The sequence below is a fragment of the Varroa jacobsoni genome, unplaced genomic scaffold (genome assembly GCF_002532875.2).
Source record: "Varroa jacobsoni isolate VJ856 unplaced genomic scaffold, vjacob_1.0 scaffold_629, whole genome shotgun sequence".
Taxonomy (NCBI): domain Eukaryota; kingdom Metazoa; phylum Arthropoda; class Arachnida; order Mesostigmata; family Varroidae; genus Varroa; species Varroa jacobsoni.
In genome coordinates this window covers 375,837-399,667 of record NW_019213531.1, presented here as the reverse complement: position 1 = coordinate 399,667, position 23,831 = coordinate 375,837, and the positions used below count along the sequence as shown (strand labels likewise).

At 41.3% G+C, this 23,831-nt stretch overlaps 1 protein-coding gene across 1 annotated transcript; it reads left to right on the top strand.

Moving 5' to 3' along the window:
• Positions 1 to 9,011: 9,011 nt before the first annotated feature.
• On the top strand, positions 9,012 to 19,896 carry LOC111262146 (serine/threonine-protein kinase PLK2; the record flags this gene model as incomplete). The annotated part of the gene is made up of 12 exons (XM_022836183.2): positions 9,012 to 9,119; positions 9,579 to 9,695; positions 9,990 to 10,222; positions 11,789 to 11,947; positions 12,329 to 12,465; positions 12,684 to 12,832; positions 13,071 to 13,194; positions 13,374 to 13,451; positions 13,930 to 14,095; positions 14,324 to 14,453; positions 14,815 to 14,934; positions 15,583 to 19,896. Coding segments are annotated over 12 exons (1,737 nt in total), but the record flags the coding sequence as incomplete, so codon positions are not given.
• Between the last annotated feature and the right edge of the window lie 3,935 nt (positions 19,897 to 23,831).

Below are 23,831 nucleotides of genomic sequence, written 5' to 3'. Positions count from 1 at the left end.
TGCGCTTACACGTCACCAGACGGTATTTCCCATTTTTCTTCTCTTCCTGCAGTAAGAAGAGACCTGGAACTAAGAATGGACAAACGATACGAAGCCACCTGCGATCGCTTCTCTGAGGGAGGTCCGACGCTGACAGCATCTTATTTACGACACTATACAACAGCCAGGAAAAAGGGGGATGAAATGTAAGTGCTAAAGGTCAGCTGGACAGAAAAAAGCTAGAAAAAAAAGCATACCCTCATATGAACAGAGAGTCTGAGGACTAACATCGTTCGGAACAAAGAGAGAAACAAGAGATTTTTTAGGGGAGAACTAATTAAGTCCAGAGATTTTACTCTCTTTAACATGCAGTTAATTGACATATTCATGAAAAGCATGTATATGCACGCAAGGAGCAGCAACTTACATAACCGTTCACAGATTTTCAATTTCCTCATACAAACGACATTTTCACACAGAAACCTATCAAAAATGAGATGTGTGAGTTTTGCGCGAACATCAGTAATAAATTTTATCACCTCGACGATCGTCTCAGATACCCAGTTGCCGCTGTTTCTCTGTAACCAGAATGGGTGGCGCCGTTCACCCTGATACCCAGTGAAGATATAACCAGAAGCTGTCAAAGTGATTCTACAAGGGAAAAGAGTAACGAATTCAATTTAGCGATTTAACGGTAAAAACAAGGTAACCAACAGGGCCTTTAGTTTTGTTGTGGCGTCTTGGTAAAACCTCAGAACTCCGAGGCTTTTCAGGGGTAGTTGCATGATGACGACGACAACGACTGCTGCAAACATTTCGGATAATGGAATAGGTTCTCGCCCATTTGCGCGCCTACCTGCCCCACTGCAGTATCATCTCTACCATCAAGAATAATTCATTTATGGGATTTAGGGGAATAATAGGATTAGACTGCAGGTAAACTGGCGCCTCGTCAGCGGCGGGAAGGCGTATCGGTTTTTGGTCTTTTCCATTTCAGTATTCAGTCTTACGACAAAAATATAAGATAACGTGGACAAGTAGAACGAACAGCGTGTACGATAAGCGGTCAGTAGTATCGGTACTTACCGCAGTTAAGTATTTGGTTATCTAAGGAGATTTAAGCCAAGTGGGATAGTTGTATCGGGGGCACGTTTATGGACGAGTATGGCAATTGTTCTCTCTTGACCGGTGTGGGTTTAGCAACATTTCTAGTCGTAGCATCAGACATGTAAAGCTGGGGTTTGCTGGAGCTCGTTAATAGCCAGAAGACAAAGACAGCATGCTGCTGCATGTATTGTTTTAAGTCAATGCATAGTGTATGAAGCCACAAACAAACCTATGTTTTTTCGCGATAACAAAACACTAAGGGGTTATTTATTGTTGGGCACAAGCCCTCTGTTTCTCGAACATCATCTCTTTTTGTGTGTAATAGAAAAATTACACTGTGTACTAGTGTAATGCTTTAGATACGACCAGTTGTAAATAAAGCATTCATAGGACTCCTTATTATTCTAACACCGTTTAATATTAATCGCTTGTATTACGATGGAGCGGCGTTCCTATTGCGCCTTCTAAGGGGTCGGCGAGAAATAGATACAGAATGGGAGAAGAAAAACGGTGGCTTAAAGAAAGAAAAACTTGGTTATGGTTCCAACAGTTAACTTCAAGCAATGTTTCCCAGTTGTTGGCTGCATAATGTGGGATTTCCAGTGTTTATGTACTGCTAATGGCTTCTAGCTATTGTCCGATTTTGGCCCTTCCGACGTTTAGGTTAGACAACGAGTAGGGTTGCTGTTTTTACTCACTTTAGACAATTGATGAGCATTAATTCGCGGCTAATCACCGAACATCAATATGATGACAACATCAATGACAGACGCCTTGGCCGAAGCTCCAGCGGGCCAGTGAGTGCCTGCGCGGTTCGGTCCTGCATGGCTCCCATAGTCGCATGATTCGTCCGCTGCTGCTGTCGTCGATCCCGGCACAGCCAGTGTTCCTATACGTGCGTGACTGTTTTGTGGCAAACGTTTCGTGCTTATTCGATGACAGTGGCAGGCACGGTAGTGGGCAGCTACAGCGAGTTGCTACCCGACCGTCGTTGGGCATTTTTTTTTGCGAATTGAACAAAAAAAAAAAACATTCTTATGATTATTGCCCGCTTTTAGCGTTGTAGCTTTGCTGCGGTTGCTGATGATGAAAGCGACTGATGCCGGTGAGGTTCAATTATGGACGGGTAGAAATAGTATTGGCAAACACTAGTGAAAGCGCCGGCAGCTATAGTAAGAGTTATGATATGGTCACCTTGACAAATGCGAGGTCGCCTCAGCGACTTAGACAGATGGACACGACTCAGGGGCATGCGAACCGTGAGACAATTACGACAGTCAATAATCAGTCAATTATCAGCTTTAGCGATAGAGTAGAAAAGAGGAAGAGCAATCGACCAGGTTCTTTAAGCATCGATTCTTCTCTTGAATATTTTTTGCCTCTTAAACGAGTCACACGCGTGCCCAAATTCAGGACTAAGCCCACTTCTAGAAATAGCAAAAAAAAAAAAAAAAGAGAATTCTGGCAGTGTGCTGGGCGAAAAAAAAATGATTTAGAACGATGTAGACACAAAACTGTTCTACACCCACAAAGCAGAGCTGTCATTCCCTTTTTAAGGGCTAAAAGCCTTAACCTTACCTATCGTAAACTATTGAATTAGTTTAACAAGCATGCCATAACTAACGCGCCAAACGTGAAAACATCGAAGAAGCAGAGTGACGATCACTGAATTTAGTTGATAGTGTCAAGCACGCAGTAACGCAAAAAGACAAATAACCGAGTTAGTATCTCTGTCATACGTGTTACCTGTTTTTTTGCGTTACTTAAAATATCAGCTAAACAAAGATAGACAGATAGAAATTACTATTATTATTCTAGTTACTATCCATAGATGTTATAATCGTTGGCATTTCCTTGAAGGATTCGGGAAGTGAACGACAGAATTGTCTGATTCAATATCTTGCTGTCACTCAAGCTCTATTTCCAGTTTTGTTGTCTTTCAAATATTAAATTTCTATACATGTAACACAACGGCATCAATTTTCCTTTTTTTTTTTTTCTTATATTAATGTAGTAGCAAAAACAAAGGACGATAGGCGGTACTATTCTCCATGAAAAAGTTCAACTGAAAATATTGTCTGGATGTCTGTGTACACGTTTATATACGGCTGTCTGTCGGTCTGAATATCTCGCTATGACTGACCCGTTCATCATGTTGAGGATTTCCCTTTATTTGGCTTTAAAGAAGGTAAAAAGCGGTAAACAATCCCCTTGAAGCGAATATAAACCGAAACGTTAAAAACACTTAACGGTGTGGTGATACGAGGAAGTGGTCGAAGGCACAAAAATGAGGCGTTTACAGTTGAGCAAACTGATCATAGACTTACTTGCTATGCCCTCTTTATAACATGAGAATATAAATAATGAACTGTTTTTTGTCGACTTGTTTGACTGATACCTTTCTGACTATTTTAGATACACACTATTTTAATAAGGTCCTATTTGTTATTTGTTGTTGTTAAAGACGTTACCGTTGGCCTCAAAAATTTTCATTATATTGGTCTTACAGACTGTTTGTCAGTTTTTTTTTTGAGGTCAGCGTAGGGCCTCGACATTTCATGGGTTCAACGTCAAAAAAACCAAAGCTACGTCCGAAACCACATGAGATAAAAACAAACTGGTTCTCAAGTATCGTTTTAATCATTTATAAAAACTTAAATAGCTTGGTTATTGTAATTTGCGACAAAAAATACATTTAAACATTAACAAATACACCTATTCTCCAAAATTGCATGTTTCCGTGGCAAGGATTTTAATTACATAGTTGTATGTGCGGTAGTCTTACTATGCATCGGGAAACAGGGCGAAAACCCGGAGAATGAGTTAGGAGAGAAAGGGGGATTATATATATATATATATATATATAGAAGAGATTTTGCTTTTGTCTCATGTACGTTGCAAGTGCATTTCCTCCTAACGGTTGTTAAGGTTATCGGCCGTTTTCTTTGCAAATAAACCCTGCCCCTTAAAGTTCGCACATAGTAAAAGCCAAGTATTAAATGCCATTGTCAGAGAGCAAATAATCAAACGACTGAAAGCTATTCATACCCACATCGCGTATTGGGGCTTCTTGTGTCTGTTATACGACTAGAACGGCAGTATCATAATCGTCGTACATGTATTTATGTATTTTTATGTGAACTGTACGGAATAACGCACAATGAATAGGGCTGACTCCAGGCCCATTTTCGTATTCGTGCAAGCGATTCGGGAGAACATGGGGGGTCGGAGGGTGATATCGTAAAGATATCATCCATCGTCGGTCCAAAGCACAGACGACATCTTTGTTGTTGATGCTGTTGCGCTCTCAAAGGCATCCCTCAACATGCCGATGATGACAACAACAACGGTAGTAAATGTGCTTAAGGGCTGCCGTTTCTTTTGTTGTAACGGGGATTCGATTGTTGTTGTTGCTGCCCTTGTTCGTGAAGGTGCATTCATGAAGCATTTACTTCAACTGCTGCTTCTCCTATAACGTTTGGTGTTTTTACTTTTCTTCGTCTTCGACGCACGATCATTGCCTGCGCCGGCGTCTGTATGAAAACTATGATGTAGTAAAGAGTAAGGGGCATCTCTACCTTCTTTATTTAGCCCTCAGTGCTGCAGTTACCCTCGCCAGTGCCGTTGGCGTTTCTGCGGTGCGAGGTTTCAATTGTTGTAACATACTCCTTTCAGATATGGAAGAGCAATCTTTTGTGCAAGTTTTGCAATTCAAGTCGTTGTGAGAAAGCCCAGAATTTTGCCCACCATGTCCTATCTATATTGATATTCGCGTACGACATGTTTAAATATAGCATATGGCTGGGTTATTTGAAATGTTCATTCATAACTTTTATTTGTAGTTGCCTGATTTTTCGTTGGAAACTTGGAATAGACCGCACGTAAGCGACGACAACGATCGCAGTTACATTATGGTCATTTTGGTTGTTAATTTCAAAAATCTAGGAAGTAAATTGAAATTAGAAACTTTAAGAAATTCTGCGATAACCGATAGTTCCTTTCCTTTTCCCTCTTAATTTCGCGTTTCAAAGCTAGAAAACTTCTTTGTTTGTCGCTCTCCCTACTCCAGACCCCAGGCTCTCTGTCTTTAACCTTGACTTTCAAATGCCACGCGTCGTCTTCCGCCAGACTTTAACTTCCAGTAGAAACTGACGAATCGTAAAGTCAAATAGTGGGACACCCAAAAAGTGAACCAACAAAAGGGAGTGTAAAGGAGTCAGACGCTTACAAGGCGACGTTAGGATGTCGAGTTGCGTATTATTATTCTATTTTAATTTCCCACTTTTGCTGTTTTTCATTGCTTGTTGTCTGTTGCTGCCGTTGTTAATAATAAACCTTTTTTTTTGCCCCACTACGGAAACAGGTAGCTGGGCATAGATGGGCATGACTGAGCTGGTTCCCTTACTCGAGACGTTACCCGTCATCGCTGTCGGGATATTTCTAAAAATATCAACATTAACAGCAACAACAGCACTAGCAGCTGTGCCTCCAGCTGCAGAGTAAGTGTTATCAAGAGTCCAGTTGCTGGTGACGTTGCCCACAAAAGAAGACGGAATCCCTGGGTATTCAGAAAAGTTCCTTCAGAATCTGGCGAGGTATTCTCAGCAACGAGCCTTAGCGACACACGGCAACTTTAGCATCTTGCTATTCCGTCGCTGCGCTTGGTACTGCGTCAAAAACTTCCTGAAGTTCTAGCTTCGTTCCCTGTTTCTTTGTCAGTTTCTTCCTTTTCTCTTAGCGTCCCTCCTCATCACCCCTTCTTGCAGTAGCCAATGCCGCTCGGCGCTGCTTCCTTCGACAAATTTATAGATAGTACAAGTACATTTGTAGAGAAGTGCTCGTAGACACGAATGCAAAGACACTCAAGCACAAAATATGGCGTCTCAGCAGACGACAGACAAAACGGCACGCTGCTAGGATCATATAGACAGGACTAAACCAAAGGAGTCGAGCCTCAGTATCGAACTGGGAATCGCAACGAAATCGAAGGGGAATCAGGACCAGAAACGTAGAATTAATCCGACCGCTAAACACAACGTAATGCTGCAACAATAGCATGGAACAATGGACCTGAGGCAAGCCTTGCGCCCGTACTAAATCGCTGATCGGATATAAACGATTTCAATAACAGGTCCGATGCTTGATATGCTGTGTTTATCCCTGGCCTGCTGGGTTAGGGTCGTTTCAAACTGAATTGTGCAGACCCACGTTATTTGACATCAGCTTGAGCTTGGCAAATTTGTAAGATGTCTCAATTTTAAAATTACAATAGGTAACCGTGTCATTCACTAAGAGTCACGCTAATATGATACAAATAATGAAAGTGTTTTACATGATTACGCATTATTTCTAGCAGAACTTTCTAAATTTTCGATGAAACTGTTATTGACTTGCTCAAATCTTCGAAATTTAATTAATATAAGCGTCTATTGTTGATTTAATTATTTATAGATGATAGAAAGGGAATCGTTAGACAATGTATGAAGCATGGCGGGTGGAGATCTCTCTTCCTATGGAAATGCAATCAAGTCTTCTTTAATCAAGGGTCGAATGCACGTCCCTTATCAGTGATGGTACAACAGCTTCGTCTTGATAATAGTATAAGAAGCCTTCTTCTTCCAGAAAAATTGCCATTGTGCTGGGTAATCATTACACACCGTTCTGATAGTTTTCGGCTCGACTGTACCAGCCATGCAATGCATTTATCATTAAGAACGGTTAGACGATTTACAAGACACAGGACGGAAAGACAGTATGTTTTTGTGGCTTGCTTCTTTCGACCACTGGTCTACACAGAATTTTTATTAATAACATAAACAAAAACAATCGTTTAATGGTGAAAAAGTGAAGAACCGTTAACACGCCAACATTTAACAGTTCTATTAACCATAAGCGGATAATATAATCAAATAGTAAATCTCCATCGTTGTTACGTGTCCGCCGTAATTAATATCGCGTATGCGCACACAAAACGGCTACAGTTATGTGGTAACGCGTATTAAGCGTGTACACTTATATCTTTCTATGTAGACATGAATGGTTTGGTAAAGAGGCGCGCAGGGGATGATGTGAAGCGGAGTTCAGTGGCGGCAGCGGCCATGCCGTTAGATCACATCACAGACGACAACGACGACGACGACAACAAAAACAACACCAATGGCGGGAAATCGCTCCTGTCTACAAAATGGAACCACGTGGAAAAAATCAAAATTGCCTAAGCTCCGTCAGGGCCCAACGCCAAGAAGCGGTACAACTTGTTTCGCGTGCCCAAAGAAAAAACTGCAAAAATAATCATGATAATAATAACTCACTTCTCATAATGGTCGACAATACATAGATCGGCCCGCTGCCACAATTAATTTTCCTAGCTATTATTCTTTTATTATTATCCTAGTCAAATTATCCTAACTTTGCTTCTTCAAATGTGTTTGAGGGATAATGTAACATTGACTGGATAGCAGTGTATCGGAAAACTTGACCGTTCATAATGTGCCTATGTGTGGTAAGCTGCTGTGATCGTCGGCAGCGCCTCCTACATCTCTAGCTGCAGATGCCCTTTTAAGTTATTGGCATCCGGTATTTTTTTTAGTTGACTTCCAGTGCCAAATAGCGTTGCCAACACGTCGCCGCGATCAGCATCACAGTAGCTTTCCTTATCCATAGTCAGAGTGTTTCGTTGGGCAGGTGCAGCGACAATGAGCGAGTGAGATCTGCCAGGCAATGCCTGGGCTAATTAGAGACGACAGGACCACTGGCACTTTTTTCTAATACTACTATACGGACACAAATGGCTTGTGATTTACGGCCTGGTTAGAGTGGGGTTACAAATAGCAGCTCGGTCGCCTCGAACGACGACCTCTGTCCACAAGTCTTCACCGTCGCTTTCGGCTGCAATCGAATAAGAACGCAGAAAAATTTAGGCAGCGAAAACAGCGAAGGAGATTAAACGACTAAACGAGATCGACGAACGTAGCGACTGGCAATAACGGAAATAGCGTGAAAATAGCGTTGTTTGTTGTCGCTGCTGTCGGTTTTTCTGCTGGTGTCAGCTCCTACGGAACACGACGACGACGAGCACGGCTGGAGTGAGGTCGACGAAGAGATACCACTAGTAGATTGATGAATGCCATTGCAGAAACCGCACTATTTACCTTACCCGTCTTTCTTTAATACAACTTGTACCTTTTGATCTTTATTCTGTGAAATATATTTATCTCAGCATCTATATATCATGCAATATAAGTAGAAGTATAGCGAACGTTTTGGCGCTTGTACTTTTGCTATTAGTAGTAAAAGAATAAAAAGGTAGAGATGTTGCGCACGTGCGCACATATATACACAAATCATTAAATAAATGATAATAAAAAAAAAAAACTCTTGTGTTGATGCTCTATAAACGGACGATAAGCGCCTTTACGTACCATTAAAGTTCCATGGGCTAATAAAATTTTGGGTTTACTTTTATCAAGTAGAGAATAAAAAAATAATAAAAGAAATGCTAGTTATTCCTAAGGGAGTGCTGTTCATTCGGCGACACTATGCGTCATCGACTTATTCGTATGATAGTTAGCAAGGAGATGACTGCGTTGGTCTTACCGAATGGTGATGATACGGATAGATGGCTGAAGAGCTGTTGATTAGCTAGGCACCTATGACGCGTGTTAGTAAATGAATCACGAGGGAAGAACTCGCTGAGTATTAGCGGACGTCATAACATGATCGTGGGAACAGTAACACTACCAGCTTGCGGATGGCGTAAGCGCGCAGTATTTTGTTTCGAACTGACGACGCCAAAGTTACTCACAAAACTAGTTAGTATAATATTTAATACGTTTTAGATTAAGGAATAGTATTTGTTTCCTAAAATGTATCATTTTTTAGGTCCTGCAACTAAATCTACATCGTCGTCATAATGTGCTTTTCAGGGAGGATTCGCTCGGGTGCATGAACTAACTGATTTAACATCAAATCGGACCTTTGCTGGAAAAATTATACCCAGATCCCGTCTAACTACAAGCGATCAACGTAAGAAGGTCAGTAATATAGAATAGTAGGATGATTTGCCTATTGCGTATGGATCTTTCTTCCTCCAATGGTTATCGATGCATCTCATCCTGTAATACTCAGTGTGCGCTCTAGTGTACCTGCTTTGACCATAATTGCAAAAATGGTCATTTTGTACTATCGGAATTGAACGTTTGGATTTGACGCTGTCATCTGCTTCGAAGTTACCTAGCAATAATTATCAATATATGGCGTGTTCATAAGCGGCGACTTAGAGCGTGTTAGAGCTACGGTATGCCAGAATTTCAACAAGGTTCTTACATCTAACATCCGTAGAAGCTGTTGATATTTTTTCCGATCAATTAATAAAAGCAGATTGTCATGTTTAGCTAGAGGAAATCGGTGTCATGATGACTACGGCCGTCCTCCATTGCTATTCTAGTGTATGATAGTTATTCTAACAGTTTCTTTCGCCTCCTGTTCCGCAGTTATACCGTGAAATTGAGATCCACGAGCCGTTGGCACACAAACATGTCGTCCGCTTCCAGCATTTCTTCAAAGATGAACACAATGTCTACATAGTCCTCGAGTACTGCCCCCGCAAGGTCCGTCAATCAACAATTATCAACTTAGTGAAACCCATATACGAACACGTTTGCTTCGGGTTTGGCTATGCAGATTTGACACTAGAGTCGATCTCAAGGAAATTAGTTATAGAGTCACAGGGCATAGAAGTAGACAGAAGATTCTGAAAATGCGCAAGGCACATTAATCTTGTTGACGAGAGACATTTTTTCCTTTTTGGCCTACGAGATTAAATTAATGATTATAGTTATTGCATTTATTCAAAAAAAGTATAAATTACAAAAGCTGTTGGCTCCCGTTGTTGATATGCTTAGTCGCTGGTCCACGTCCTCAAGAACCGAAAAGTTCTCACTGAGCCTGAGGTGCGATACTTTCTGGCACAACTCGTCGATGGCGTCAAGTATATACACTCTCAGGGCGTGATGCATCGTGACCTCAAACTCGGCAACATGTTCCTATCCGATCAGATGCATGTGAAAATTGGCGACTTCGGTCTGGCTGCGAAGGCTTACCTTCATTTGAATAATCACGACGGATCTAAAAAGATGTAAGTTTTAAAACAGATTATTCAAACGTCACGTATAAACCTGCATATTACGTAGATTCATTCGTACGATCTTTTCTCTAATACCAAGACTGCAATAGATCGAACGCCAACACATCGCCTCAGAGATCGTCACCGAAAGAACCCGTACTGAGTTGGTGTGCCGCACAAGGCCCGCCAACCGTCGACCATTTAGCCAATAGCAACAACTTATAAATACGAATGTTGTCGGATGCCTACCTCATTAAACAGCTTCCATGCAACCTTTAAGCCAACGTTGGACAATGTCAAGAGAGCTTTTATATGTAGTTGTTTTTATGCGTCATGAACAGTGTTCATTGTCGAACAGTCACTCTTGGCTGAAGCTTTTCAGAAGCTTTCTCTGAAGAGCTTTTCAGAACAAGAAGGTAACGCACAGCGTTTTAGTTTCTTTCATGAAAAAACCCGCTAGAGGAGCTTTCGCGATTGGTCTCAGCCCGATCTGCCTTGGCAACGCCTAGACGCGTAGAGGTCAGGCCCGTTTAAGTTCCTCTCTTTAATCAGGCCGCTAATTTTACCCTCGATCGCGTTCTGCCTTTTTTGAATATGTAACCTTTGCTCACACGTCCATCGGCTAGTTAAGCTGCTTGAAAGCCCCGCGGTCTCGCTTTTTATCTTTGCAATATTCGGTTAATGAACTTGAATGTAGGATCACCTGTCTTCGTAGTGGAATAAGAATACTTTCAAGCGGTCACTCCGCAGCCTAAACGCAGTATCCACTATTTTGGATATCATCCGGAAGCAAACGTAATTCTAAGGCTGCCAAAATATCGGATAGTATTATGAGGTAGCATCGAACGACCGTTTGACGTGCGAGACAGAAGGTACATTGCGTTTTACGCAAAAGCATTTCTCTGATCGCCGCCAGTCTAGGCTATACCGACCGGCTTACATGTTCATACATGCATATATTTCTATTTCGGCTTCTAGTATGTGTGTACTTATAGTAGAAGAATCCGCATAAACGAAACTGCAAGACATGTAAGATCCTAGCTAAAATATAGCTTTTCTCTCTATCCTAACTAGACAGCGAGCGAACTGCGCGACTATGAGGTTGTATTGGGGCTATGTGCTCCAAGATAAGGAAGTCTGAGTAATAAGTGAAGTAAATAAATCCATGATTCGGTTCATTGAATCCATATTCATTGAAATTAATATGCCATTATTCCTCGCTTTTCCCAGCAAATACACGTAGCAAGCCGACCTTAGAAAGGTTTCTGGTATGTAAATTAACTAATGAAAGGTATTGGCTTTTCAACATTATCTTGCATATATTGTCCCTGGCACATAACAAGACACAAGTATTATGGAGTACGAAGAGATAAAAAAAAAGCTGCGACAGAAAAGTACCATTTTCACTAAATGCCGGTGGGTTTTGGGGCTAAACGAATAAATCATATGCCCTGCGTATGCATGTAAAACCTAGGCAAACACGAGTCAAGCTTTGTAATCTCTACGATAGTTATGCGTGCCACAGCACTACAAAGTTTATTTCATGACTGTCGTTTTTCAATTATATGAACTTGACAGAACGGTTTGCGGAACCCCGAATTATATAGCCCCTGAGGTCCTTAACATGAAAGGACACGGTTTTGAAGCAGATGTGTGGGCTATTGGCTGCATCATGTACGCGATGTTAGCTGGATGTCCGCCTTTTGAGACATCTTCATTAAGCGACACGTATCACAGGTAGGAATAAATGAAAAACAGATTAAAGAAGATTTCTTTTTTTTGGCCTTACTTGAAACAGCTGATAGAAATACGGTTGCATTTGTAGTTCACGAATAGTCTGCTTATCGGAAACAAGAGTTCTCCAGAATTCTCCAATATGTAGTTGTATCTAATTATTGTTGAGAATAATTACGTTAACCAAGTTATTATGTTACCGGTGTTGATGCTTTTTCTGTATTCAACTAGACATTTAAGGCTGAAATTTCTTTTTTACCAGTTAGCGCCTTAATAGTTATCGGCGATGATTTGAACACCAAAAAAAAAGCTGTTCCAATGTCCCATTTCGATCATTTATGAATTATTTTAAATAACTGCGTCATTCTCTGGCTTCTGTAATAGAATTACAAATAATATCTACACAATTCCGGAAGGAGTTTCGGAGCCTGCTCAGAAGCTAATCCAGTGGCTACTTCGTCCGCGACCTCAAGATAGGCCCACCCTGGAGCAGATTCTGACACATGAATTTTTCACATCTGGTAAGTCCATATTATATTACATAGAATATTCCGTTTGATACAAGAAGCTTTTTATGTTTGTTTGCGCAGAACGTTTCTTAACTCGTCTTGCCTTCGGTTTAGTCTATCGCGTAGTTCAAATTAATGTAATTGAGTAAACTATGGGCAGATATTATATAGCGCTATAATCAGTGAATCATTCATTTAGAGATGTAAACTAATTATTTCTCTTTCTTCAGGATACTATCCCAGACAACTCAGTCCGACTTGCTGCTACTCCGCCCCCCGCTTCTACAGCAAAAGTCCGGATCGGGAAAGCGATGCAACAAATAAATTGACGGCTATGGTCGCTAACATCAACATTGATCCCCCTCCTCAGAGAACAAAAGTAAGATATCTGATGAATCTTTATTTGTGAGTAACATTAACAACGATTTCGATTTCTTTAGTTCAGTGTAAATTATCTATATACTCAGTGATTTTCGAAAATGCTTTTTCCACAAAGGACAGCGGTTTTTGGCACTTACTGTTTTTTAGTGATCAAGTCCTAGCTTTTTCGAGAAAATACACTATTACTACAAATTACTCAAAAATGACCTACTAATAATAAATGGGCCCTATTTCAGACCCCACGAAGCCCTGCAGGGTCGCCTTTGCATAAACCTCAGCCAGCAAGTAGCCTTGGCAAGAGTTCGTTCCCGCAAGCCTTCCGTCAAAGGATTCACTCTGTTCTTTGTCCAGATACAGCCGGTAAGTTTAACGTAAGAACACAATATTTAGAATATCTCTATCATCAAAAATTACTGCTTTATTCTAACTAAAAACTCCGCCGTTATTATATATTGGACTAGTATCTATTCAGCCATCCCTTAATTAAATGCAAGGTGCGTTGCGTGCCTACAATCTCCTACTGTTTTTTTTACTTGCAGGTCTGAAAAAAGGCAAGATGGGCACAACGATGCTATTACACCGGACGTTGGCAAGGGCTGTCGAGGAGATCTCCGATGGTATGTTGAGTGAGAAAGCGTAGACATGTTTTAGACACGTTGCTCGTAACGAGAAACGGAAAAATATGGACAAAAAGAAAAAAATGCGTTTTGAATAGTTAGATGAGGCTGATCACAGGCTAACGGGGTTTTAGGCGACGCTTCCCTACAGGAGCTCCCCTAGGAGAAATTTAATATGGCGTTTTTCCTGTATCGTAAGGTCAACCTTCGCCTCGTTCTTAATGTATCTTATTCCGGTTGGTGTAACTTCTCTACGGAGATCACCACATCATATTCATATCGACGCTAGCTTCAAGAGAGAGGGAGGCGGGGTGATGGTAGTGATTCTAAAAATTCTACTGCGAATCAGCGAGGCTGTCGCATATATTGTCAGTTGTGGAAACACCTATGAGTGGTGGTCATAGACGATCGTAAAGAGGCATCGCTGTGGGCCATGTTTGTACTTGACTGGCTTCGGCCTTTTCCTTGTCGATTATAGTGGCCTCGGAAGTTAACCCTCCTCCGGTAAATGGACTCTGCGTGCCGTTCGTCACCAAGTGGATCGACTACTCGAACAAATACGGCTTCGGCTTCCAGCTATCGGACCATTCAGTCGGTGTCCTTTTCAACGACACTACCCGAATTAGCTATTCAGCCAATAGACAGTAAGTCCTGTAATTACGCCGATCCTACTACCAAACGGATTATCTGTTATATATAGATACACACATGGTCAAAGCATTTTCAACTTACAGCTAAGTAGAGTCTACCTATATTTTTTTTTTTGTTTTATGGATTACAACGAAATTCGGGTTTTTAAATGTCTTGGGATCTGGTAATGAAATCGGTTGCATATTGTATTTTTTTTCTAAATGATGACGTATTTTTTTCAGGAGAGTTGAATACCATGACATTAATGGCAAAGTAAGTGTTTTTACTCCGGCGTCGATACCTCCAACCCTTGAGGATCGCTTCTATGTCCTAAAATACTTTGCCAATTATATGGAGGAGAACCTGAATGAGGTGAGAAAGATCTGTTTCTGCTGTAAACATCTTTAACTAGGTAATATGTTAGGATCATTATTATGACCAGGAAAAACTCCGTGTATCAAACCATTAGTTAAACCTATCCATTGGGCATTAATTTTTTCTCTAATAACCTTGTCAGCGCTCCTAATGTGGACGTGTATTCGTTTAATGATAGAAACGTTTTACCCTTGTTATATATTTCGTTACGTTGAGTGTATAGTCTTTCTCGCATGATATCAACGTGTTTCCCGTTAGCGCGATGACGTCCGTGTCTCCTTGCGTCCTTACGCCTATTTCGAAAGGTGCACATTTATGTGTTTAGAGAGACAGTGTTCATGATTGTTATCAATTGCAGGGCGGTGACCTGGAGATGCAACAAGAAGCAATGCGGCGGAAACAGTGTATTCCGACGATGAAACGCTGGGTCAGGACTAACCAAGCAATTGTCATGCAATTGTCCTGCTCGACGTTACAGGTAATCAGCAAGTTGCACGGATTTCGTTACACTCAACCTCCCGTGCGTTCCCTATGACAATAAACCATCGACCAAGAAGCTACCTAATTAATCTAGGCGGTCAATGCGGATATATTTGAGTGCGATGCAATGGTAACCATAAGAAATACGCATGTTGGCAAATCTTAGCATTGACAAAAATTATAACTCGATAGTAATAAAGTATTAAGGGGCATACGGATTTATTATTAGAACTAATGGATGCTTGCTTTGTCGTTTCATAGATCTGTTGAAGAAACCACTACAAGGCCTATTTCGGGCAGACTTTCAGCGGAGGGAAGTCCGAATTAGCTAGAACAAACTATAAAAATGAAAAAAAAAATACTCTTGATTACTTTAACTCGCTTCTAGCCTGTGTTTTGTGGGAGTCCTTTCAATCAGAAATGATCGATGCACCCATTACTTTACAATTGCTTACATCAGGCACTCACTCAAGCTAGCATGTGCTCCAATATTATAACCTGAATGCATTCTGCGGGGTAACGCGTTACTGTTGTTTACATAATGAGACAGACTTTTCCTTAATTTTATTTCACTAATATATTTATTCTTATGTTTTTGCTTACGCTTAAAGAGAGATTTATCGTGACTGTGGCCTTTGCTTTTTAGGTGAATTTTCTCTCAGACCATACGAAAATGGTGGTAAATTGTGAGAGGCCTTCGGAACCCCTGCTTATGTACATCAACGAAGAGCGTAAAGGCATGACGTACTCTCTCAATGAGCTGGCCCGTGTCGGTTGCTCACCTGCCATACGATCGCGTATCCAGTACGCCTTAAACACACTGCAGGACCTAATAAAAATTCAACAACAACAACAGGTCTGAATGAGGAAGCGTCCCAGATATTGTCGGATCGTGGAATACGTATTAGTGATTTGTAAGAGCAACAAACAAACTGTGCCATTCTGGCATGCAAGCAGGTTTTCCCGTCGTTAAGTGACGATTATGCTGCTGCTGTTAATTCTGATTATGATTACTCTGCTGACATCACCGCGCTAAGCTGCCCCATATCGTGTGGATCTGCCCGTGCCCCTGAGCCATGTGCCTGCCTAGAAGTATTTGAAGTACCTTGAAACGCGGGGTCCAGTTAAATCCGGGCCGACAATGCTCGACAGCGGTGCCTACGTAATGACTGCCAGACAGCGCGGGCGAACCCCGCAGACCTTGCTGATGAAGAAAGACGACTTAATTGATTAGGATAAGCCTTGCAATAAGCACAGAGCCTCCGATCTCAACGTACCGTAGCCGATAGTCCTGTCGATTATGATGAGGCGTGTAGGCAACTATGAATTGGGCAGACTCAATATGTTCATTCTAGACAAAGGCGTTTAGACTAAACATATTGTTGGTATAGAAATATCAGCCTATCAAATAACAAAACGTACGCAACTATGCCTGCCATACTTGCCGTGGTGAGACGTTAAGATTATGTCAAGATTACGCCGATGCTATGGAATGAAATTTTGCCGTACAGCTGCGATTGACTGTAAACTATAGTGATTGATACCAAGGAAGAGAGAGGATGCCGATAGGTCAATGGAAATCGTTTTGTTAGAGCAGACGCCGCTGAACGTTTCCCCCTTCCCCACCGTACTCTTACGCCCTCAATCAAGTTCATAGCCTTATCCTGAAGTAATTACATTTTTGTCTTGGTTGCAGTACTAATCGAGAATTACCCAACTCTACATTAGCCGAGTGAACTGTTTTTACCTCTTGTTTGAGACGACTTAATTTATAATGTCGTTATCTTTAAGTAATTCGTCTTATCTAACCGGTTAGCCTTATAGAAAATTGATGAACTGGTTGTTAGCAAATGACTGAAGACATCGACGTTCGATTGTAGAAGAATACAGCGACATAGGCCTGATTGATTGAACGCTATTGAGAACGGTGTCTTAGTGATGGAAAACGTGGAGACATTTCGGTTGGATGCCCGTAGTCCTCCTCTGGGGACCTCGGAAGCACTTCTTCTCGGTGAACTCCTTTTTAGCCCTCTGCTTGCAAAAACTAAACGATTGTCAAGGCAAGAACCCTTGAAGGCAAAGGTGACACGTAACATTTTTTTTTTTATCTCTTATAATTGTTTCTACAGAATGGTTCTATTAGCGGACCGGTTACTAGTAGAATTAATCAATCGCCATATATTTACTAAAGACTAGGGGCGTCATCCTGTTCTACTTGATGCCTTGTCCCAAACACGACTAAGACAAGTCAAACACTTATATAAGCGTGTTTACAAGCGGCGATCGTATACCCTTACGTATAAATATAGATATGTTCGTTTTATATAATAAGTACTGCTATATTAATTACTATTATATTATATCCAGTTACTGTACAAGCAGTATATGATAGGAATGTATATGATGTGTTTTGTTTTTTAACAGCACACTGCGTGGAGGGGTAACATTTTCAACACAAGTTTGGGGCGCGCTTGTGAATTGAAGACGGTCACCGCACCGCTGTTGTCGTCGTTACCATTCGCCGCCGCTGTTCAATCTTTTAGATATTCGAGTCATTTATGATCTTGGCTCGGTTTCCCCGAGTAACCGATGCCACAGACTCAGTAAAACGGCCCTGCGAATTACCGTGAAAGGCGCCTGATCGAATTAGACGACAACGGACTAAGTGCCGTCAGACAGCATCAAAATTTTCCCGTCACCATCATTTTTCACGTTGGTGTCCTTTTTTTTTGAGACAGGGACACTGTCACATACATGTCCATGAGATCAGGGCACCCGTCCGAGCAGAAGACATTTGCAATTTTTTGAGGCACCTTGTCGTGTTTCGTGCTCGCCCGGGGTGTTGCCACAAACAAACTGGCCACTGAGAGGGAAATAACGCGTACGATGACATGGACACGCGCAACAATGCACGGATATAATGAGGCTTTGGGTGAAGACAGCGGCTATTGGCTGTGGCAGTCGTGCGCAAGGTATCCTTATCTAGAGCTTTTTCACACAGCCAGACAAGGAGAACAAGACATTTCGGAACTGCGTTAAGTAGCATCGGCCGCGCTGAAATGGCCAATCACTTTTTTGCGGGTGTATTACGTTGACACAACCATTTTAAGGCTCGAAAAGTATGACTGTTCTAGTAGCTTCAATAATCGGTGCTGGTGCCGGTCTGGAAGGCAGGTACTTTTTGTTGAAAAGTATAGAATTGGGTCAGTTATAAAGCTACAAACAAGTCAGGCTTGTAGTGTACCTGTTAGTTAAAATTAATGCAGACCATGATTGTTAGTGACTCGCGTCCGTTGTCCGAATAATAGAGTACACAAATAAACTCCTTATAAACAGTAGATTAAAGCGAAGAAAAAAGGGTGAGAATATCCGGGCTATCAATTCGTTTCATGTTTAATACGCAGATGAATTTCGTACAACTGCTTTACTCAGAAGGTGTTGCATGATAAAAATTACGGTTACATAGGGGGAGTTTTTTCTGGTGCCCGCGGACCCAAAATAATTAGATTTGGGGTTCGACTGCCAACTTTAACGTGGCGACTTTTTTGACGATTTGAATCCATGAACTTTAGATACGTTTTGAGTAAAGTGAATAAGGTTACACTTCTTACCGAAATATATAAAGTTACAAATTCGCCCCCTTTGGTGCTACGGGCATTATTGCTTGATGCCGGGTTACTAGAGCTAAGCGGTACCACCTTCCACGAAAAAAACTCAGGAAAGTCAATAGGACAATAATTCCTTTTCAACCCACCTTCTAACAAATAACGTCACAATGTTCGAGGTTACTAGAGAACCTCCGATCAGGCATATTTGTCAGATTATGACGTTTCAGTGTCCGTAGAGCTGCGTATAGTAAACGACTGGAGAAAAGACGCGACATGCTGTGGTCGTTTGCTGCAAGCAGCACAGCTGGAAAGAGGAAAAATTTAGTACGGGAGCAAGCGTAGGGTCCTGAAGAGGGTGAAACGTGCCATGTGCCACCGTAGCCGTCTCATTAGTACAGTGGACGGACGCCATTTACGAAGCGGAAAATGCAGCGAACCCCCAGCTGCAGCAGGAGGACGACTGACGCGATGAGCTCTAGACGCAATCATAACCTAAGACTCCCCAAATATTATAGAGAGGAAGGGGAATAGAACCCAGGCTCGTGCAAAGAGAGAAATTGGGTGGGTGACAGTTTCGAGGTCGATGTCTACCTTCACTCGTTGCGCGCATTACATACATAATCGCTATCGAGCATCACAGCAGCTGATATCATTCTCGATCACTGATCATGGCGGACATTATTAAGGCATATATAAATAAGTATATAAGTATAACGTATATATAAATAAGTATTATATATAATATGTTCGTAATGGCTATATATATATATATATATATATATATATATAGCCATTACGGATATAACGCGTAACTGAAGGCTGACTGGCTGATTGATTAATCGGTTGATTGACTGTAATCATGATATGTTAACTGCTATAAAAGCAGGATGACAGAACGTTGGGAGTGTAATTTTCTACAAAGGTGCCAACGAAATATTGTAGACATAATTATATAACGGAGAATAAGAAATGGCAAATTTCGTATTGATACAAGACGTTGGACGACGTTGAACGTTCGTTGCGACTGTTCCAATTCGGGTTACTGCGATAATTTGACGAGATGAGGTACGTCGTCTATTCGAAATTAAGGAATTAGAATACAACAGTGAAGGTGTACGAATAAGATGAGCGGAAATGAAAACAGAGACAAAATGTGCGGAACGTTCGCGTATAACAGATGCACCGCAGGTAAACGTGTATTGTGTACATAGCAGGCAATAGGCATACCCTTAGCAGCTATATCGTACTGTTGGCCTTCATCGGCGACAGTCCGGCCTTCTCAACGACTTTAGTCATTAAGAAATTCAGAGTGGTTACTGTAAATAAACTTTTGTACTCAACACAGAACCGAGTGATTTTGTGTATTTCGTTTAGAAAATTAGACAGTGCTACGTATAGTGCCGCTATTGTAAGCTAGCTAACAGAGAGTGCGTTGATGCATAGTGCTCAATTGTCTCTTCTTCGTCATCTTATTACAGCCATTTCATTTCACTTCTAATAGATTTCGCCACTTGGACACTTACATTTAACGGTCCATGTTTCACATAGTTCGCATATAAATCTGGGCTTGTAACATGCCAACACGTGATGACGGTCAGATGTTTCGATATCATCTTTGCCCCACATCAGTTTTTACCCTTCAGTCTTGGTTTTTTGTCGATCCTTAGCGGATCCGAGACCTGTCATAGAAAACATTCTTGAAAGCGCGGTTGTCAGTAGTCGATTCTCGTGAACATGCCAATCGCCGTAACGGCAAGGAAATATTATAACGAGTACCAAAATGTCAACATAGGGGTGTACGATGGGTAGAAAGGCTTGGGTATTTATTTACTGCTCTTTACAAGCGTTTTACATAAATACATATATGTAACACAGTCGTCTCTAGATCACCTAAACTTAAATACTTGCGATTTTAGATTTAAATAGTGAACCGCGCAGTAATATACGGTAGCCGAGTGAAAATAAAGTCGTGTGAAGCGTATTACAGTTATTCTTTGTTTTTGCACGATGTGAGAAAGCTCGATGGATGTTTAAGAAGCCGCTATATTTGAACTTTGGTCGTGTATATTTCATACAACAAAGCAAATAAATGTAGACGCGTCAATTGCTTGAAACGGTAGGTAGTGGAGGGGAGAAAAAGAGGCAGGTAGTAATGTTGAAGTTGACTTGATCGTAAAGGCGTTGACTCAGCCTGCAATTCTGCTTTCCTGCGTAAATAAAACGCCGCATGGCTGAGAAGCTTTCTGCAGAATCGGCTACTTGGGCAACTCGAGGGGACCTAGGCATCGGCGTAGGATTGTTTCCGGTTGAGTGGCCGAGGGCTCTATGTTACGCTGTGAACTAAAAACGTGAACGTACTTCCGCAACAGGCCACCGCGATAAACTAAGTTGGTTGTTCAGCCTTTTCGACGGAGCTTTGACTCTTCCCAGTCCGCTTTAATGTTCCATAATTATGCCGTCATTGCTTCGCCGGCACCCATAAAGCTCTTACAATATAATACTGCGCTAATAAATTTCATAGCATACTGTGATAGAATCACTACAGTAAGGTTAATACGCAATTTATTATTTAATACTTTTAGTAGGCGATGAGAAACCCCTCTCTTACATTACTTTCGAAACTAAAAACACCTTTTTTTTTTAAGTAACGTCAAATATGTCCTAGTGTACAACCATATGAAAAGTTGATCTCTGTTCTTTTCCACATGGAGCTTTTTAGTGCACGTCTCGCATGCCAACAGTCTAAATCTATACATGTATATATATATATATATATATATATATATACATGTTCGTAATGCCCAGAAAAATAGTAACTCGCTGTTAGGGTATACGTGCCTACTAATCGAGATATGTTTATCAACATAGGCGCGCGTTATCGACGATAAGACGGATATATTTTTTCTACAATGTTCTATGTTACAATTCATACTCAGCTGTATCGGCTGCCCATTTCGCCTGTTTCCATTTCTCTCAGCATTTCAATGGTGTTTACGGAAGCATCGGGTCTTCATTTTGCGAATACCTAGTACCAGACGCAACACTTACATCTAATCAATGGTCTTTATCATCAGCGTTACAGCGTGACGCAATTTTCTTTATAACATTCCAGTCTTTAACAACTTAGTCCTACAATTAGCGAATATTAATTTCCATCTTTTATTTGTGCAGCTTCTTCTATGGGCTTCCTCTTCAAGTTTACCAGCTTACTTTTCCATAGCTGCCCTGTCAATTGCTCCTGTACAGTTTTCCCCATATTGCTTAAAGTGTATCTCGAAAGGATGTTTTCTCTTGGTTGTTGGTAACTGTTGAACGCAGTAGTAGCAGAAGCTTTTCATTCTGATAGCCCTTAGCCCCATGCTACCGACTGCCTCCGTCACTACCATAGCTAGTACGGTTCCTTCGCTTGGCACCTTCTCAGGTAGAATCCGCAGACGCCAAATTTTCCCTTCACAAGTTGCATCAGCACTGGGGCGCGTTTAGCAGGCAACCGTTGTCCTAGACTAATCGAAGTGGGTGGGCCCGGGGTCGCCACTGCAACGGAAAATGTTCAAGCAGACACAAATACATTCCTCTGTACATACTGGAGAGGTTTATATATCGATAGCTTTTTCGCCCAATGTGGCGTATGCGTAGTTTGACGAGTACAAACTTTAGCCAGCTTTAATTAGATCGACTCTAATTCGATCGAAAGAACAACACCATTCTAAATAGGTACTGTGAACATAATGTGTACATGAGGCCCAATGTACAACCTGTTATAGATTCGGACAAATGTTATGTGCATACGTTTGGCAAAATTTCATTGAAGCTGTTCTTCGTGTTAAAAGCACATAACTACTGTCAATAGACTGATGCAAATGTGTAAAACATTAACACTAGTATGTTTTTCATTAGAATGAATACTTTCACATTTATGGTGGTCGATTTGTGTGTTTTCGGATTCAATCCGGAAAATTGTCTTGGCCACAAGTAGTTGAACCTCTTGTCGAAATCAAGCTAGGCAGACGTATTCGGTCAGTGCTTCGATTCGTGTAACATTTCCACAGAACAAACAGCCATCCAATTAGAAACGGTCAGATCGCACCTATGACATGATGCCTGATAACAGGAATGTTCAGCGGTTAGAAATCATTGCTTAATAGTTCAATAAAAACATCCTATAGAAGGTGTACACGAAACAGATGTGCGGAGTCCCCTACCGTGTTTCTGTTCAAATCTGCCAGTGGTCTATGTTACAACGTAGCGCGACGAATTGGTTTTGGAAAAATATGAATAAAATACGCCTATTTGCAGTTTTTTTTGCTCTGCTGATGATCGCAAGCAGCGTTCGATCACTAGGCAACAACAACGGGATGTTTCAGACTAGCTTAACGGATTGAGTCTGGAGCACGTTAGTACCTCAGATTTTCTTTATTAAGCTAGCGTTGGATAGCTTCCTGTTTTACATACGACTAAAATTCAGGAGCCGTCGTTCATGCGATATTACTCAGTGTAATAATACAAGTTACTCATGAAATATTTAGTACTGAAGCAGAAGAAGAGAAAGTCATTTCTTTATAGTTCGACGAATGTTAAAAGAATAGGCCATATAAGCTCACCTCCAATAGTCTGAAAAGCAAATTTTGCTTGCCAAATCAACCGACAAATTAATATGGCGCTTTGCAGGGTGTATATATTCATATAACTTTAGATGACACATATGTACCTTAGAAATGCGGCCCGTAAAGTTCCATCGCTATATAACTTCGTATCTCCTACTTGACCTATAAATATCAAGTGATGACAACGATAAGGCCCACACATTTAAGGCAATACTTATATTGAAACTTAAAATAATCAACGTACATTTCGTGTGCAAAAATATGATTACTTCCCATAATTCTCTTACATCTATAAGTTCCTTTAGCCCTTGGGTCAGAAACCAAATGATTCTCTCTACTGTCACAGGATGTGCGGGACTGGTAGGATTCGTTTTGATTAGTACTTGTTTAGATGTACGGCCCTGCCAGCGTTTTGGTTTCCCTTCGCCATCGTGGCAGTGCTAAATATTTTCCTCATGACCCCCCAATTTCAAGATCGTTCAACCGCAGGAGGCGGAAGCGCGAAGGTGGTTTTACGAAAACAAGGCCCAGCCTGTGTTTTTTCTAGAACGCACATGCTGACCTAGAACAGCATGCGAGGGGACACAAATATACTTATTTTTCTCTGCGCGGAAAAACAATCAGGAAACAGAATACGGCCTTGCAGCATCTGTACCTATCTTTTTTATTGCTCACCAACAACC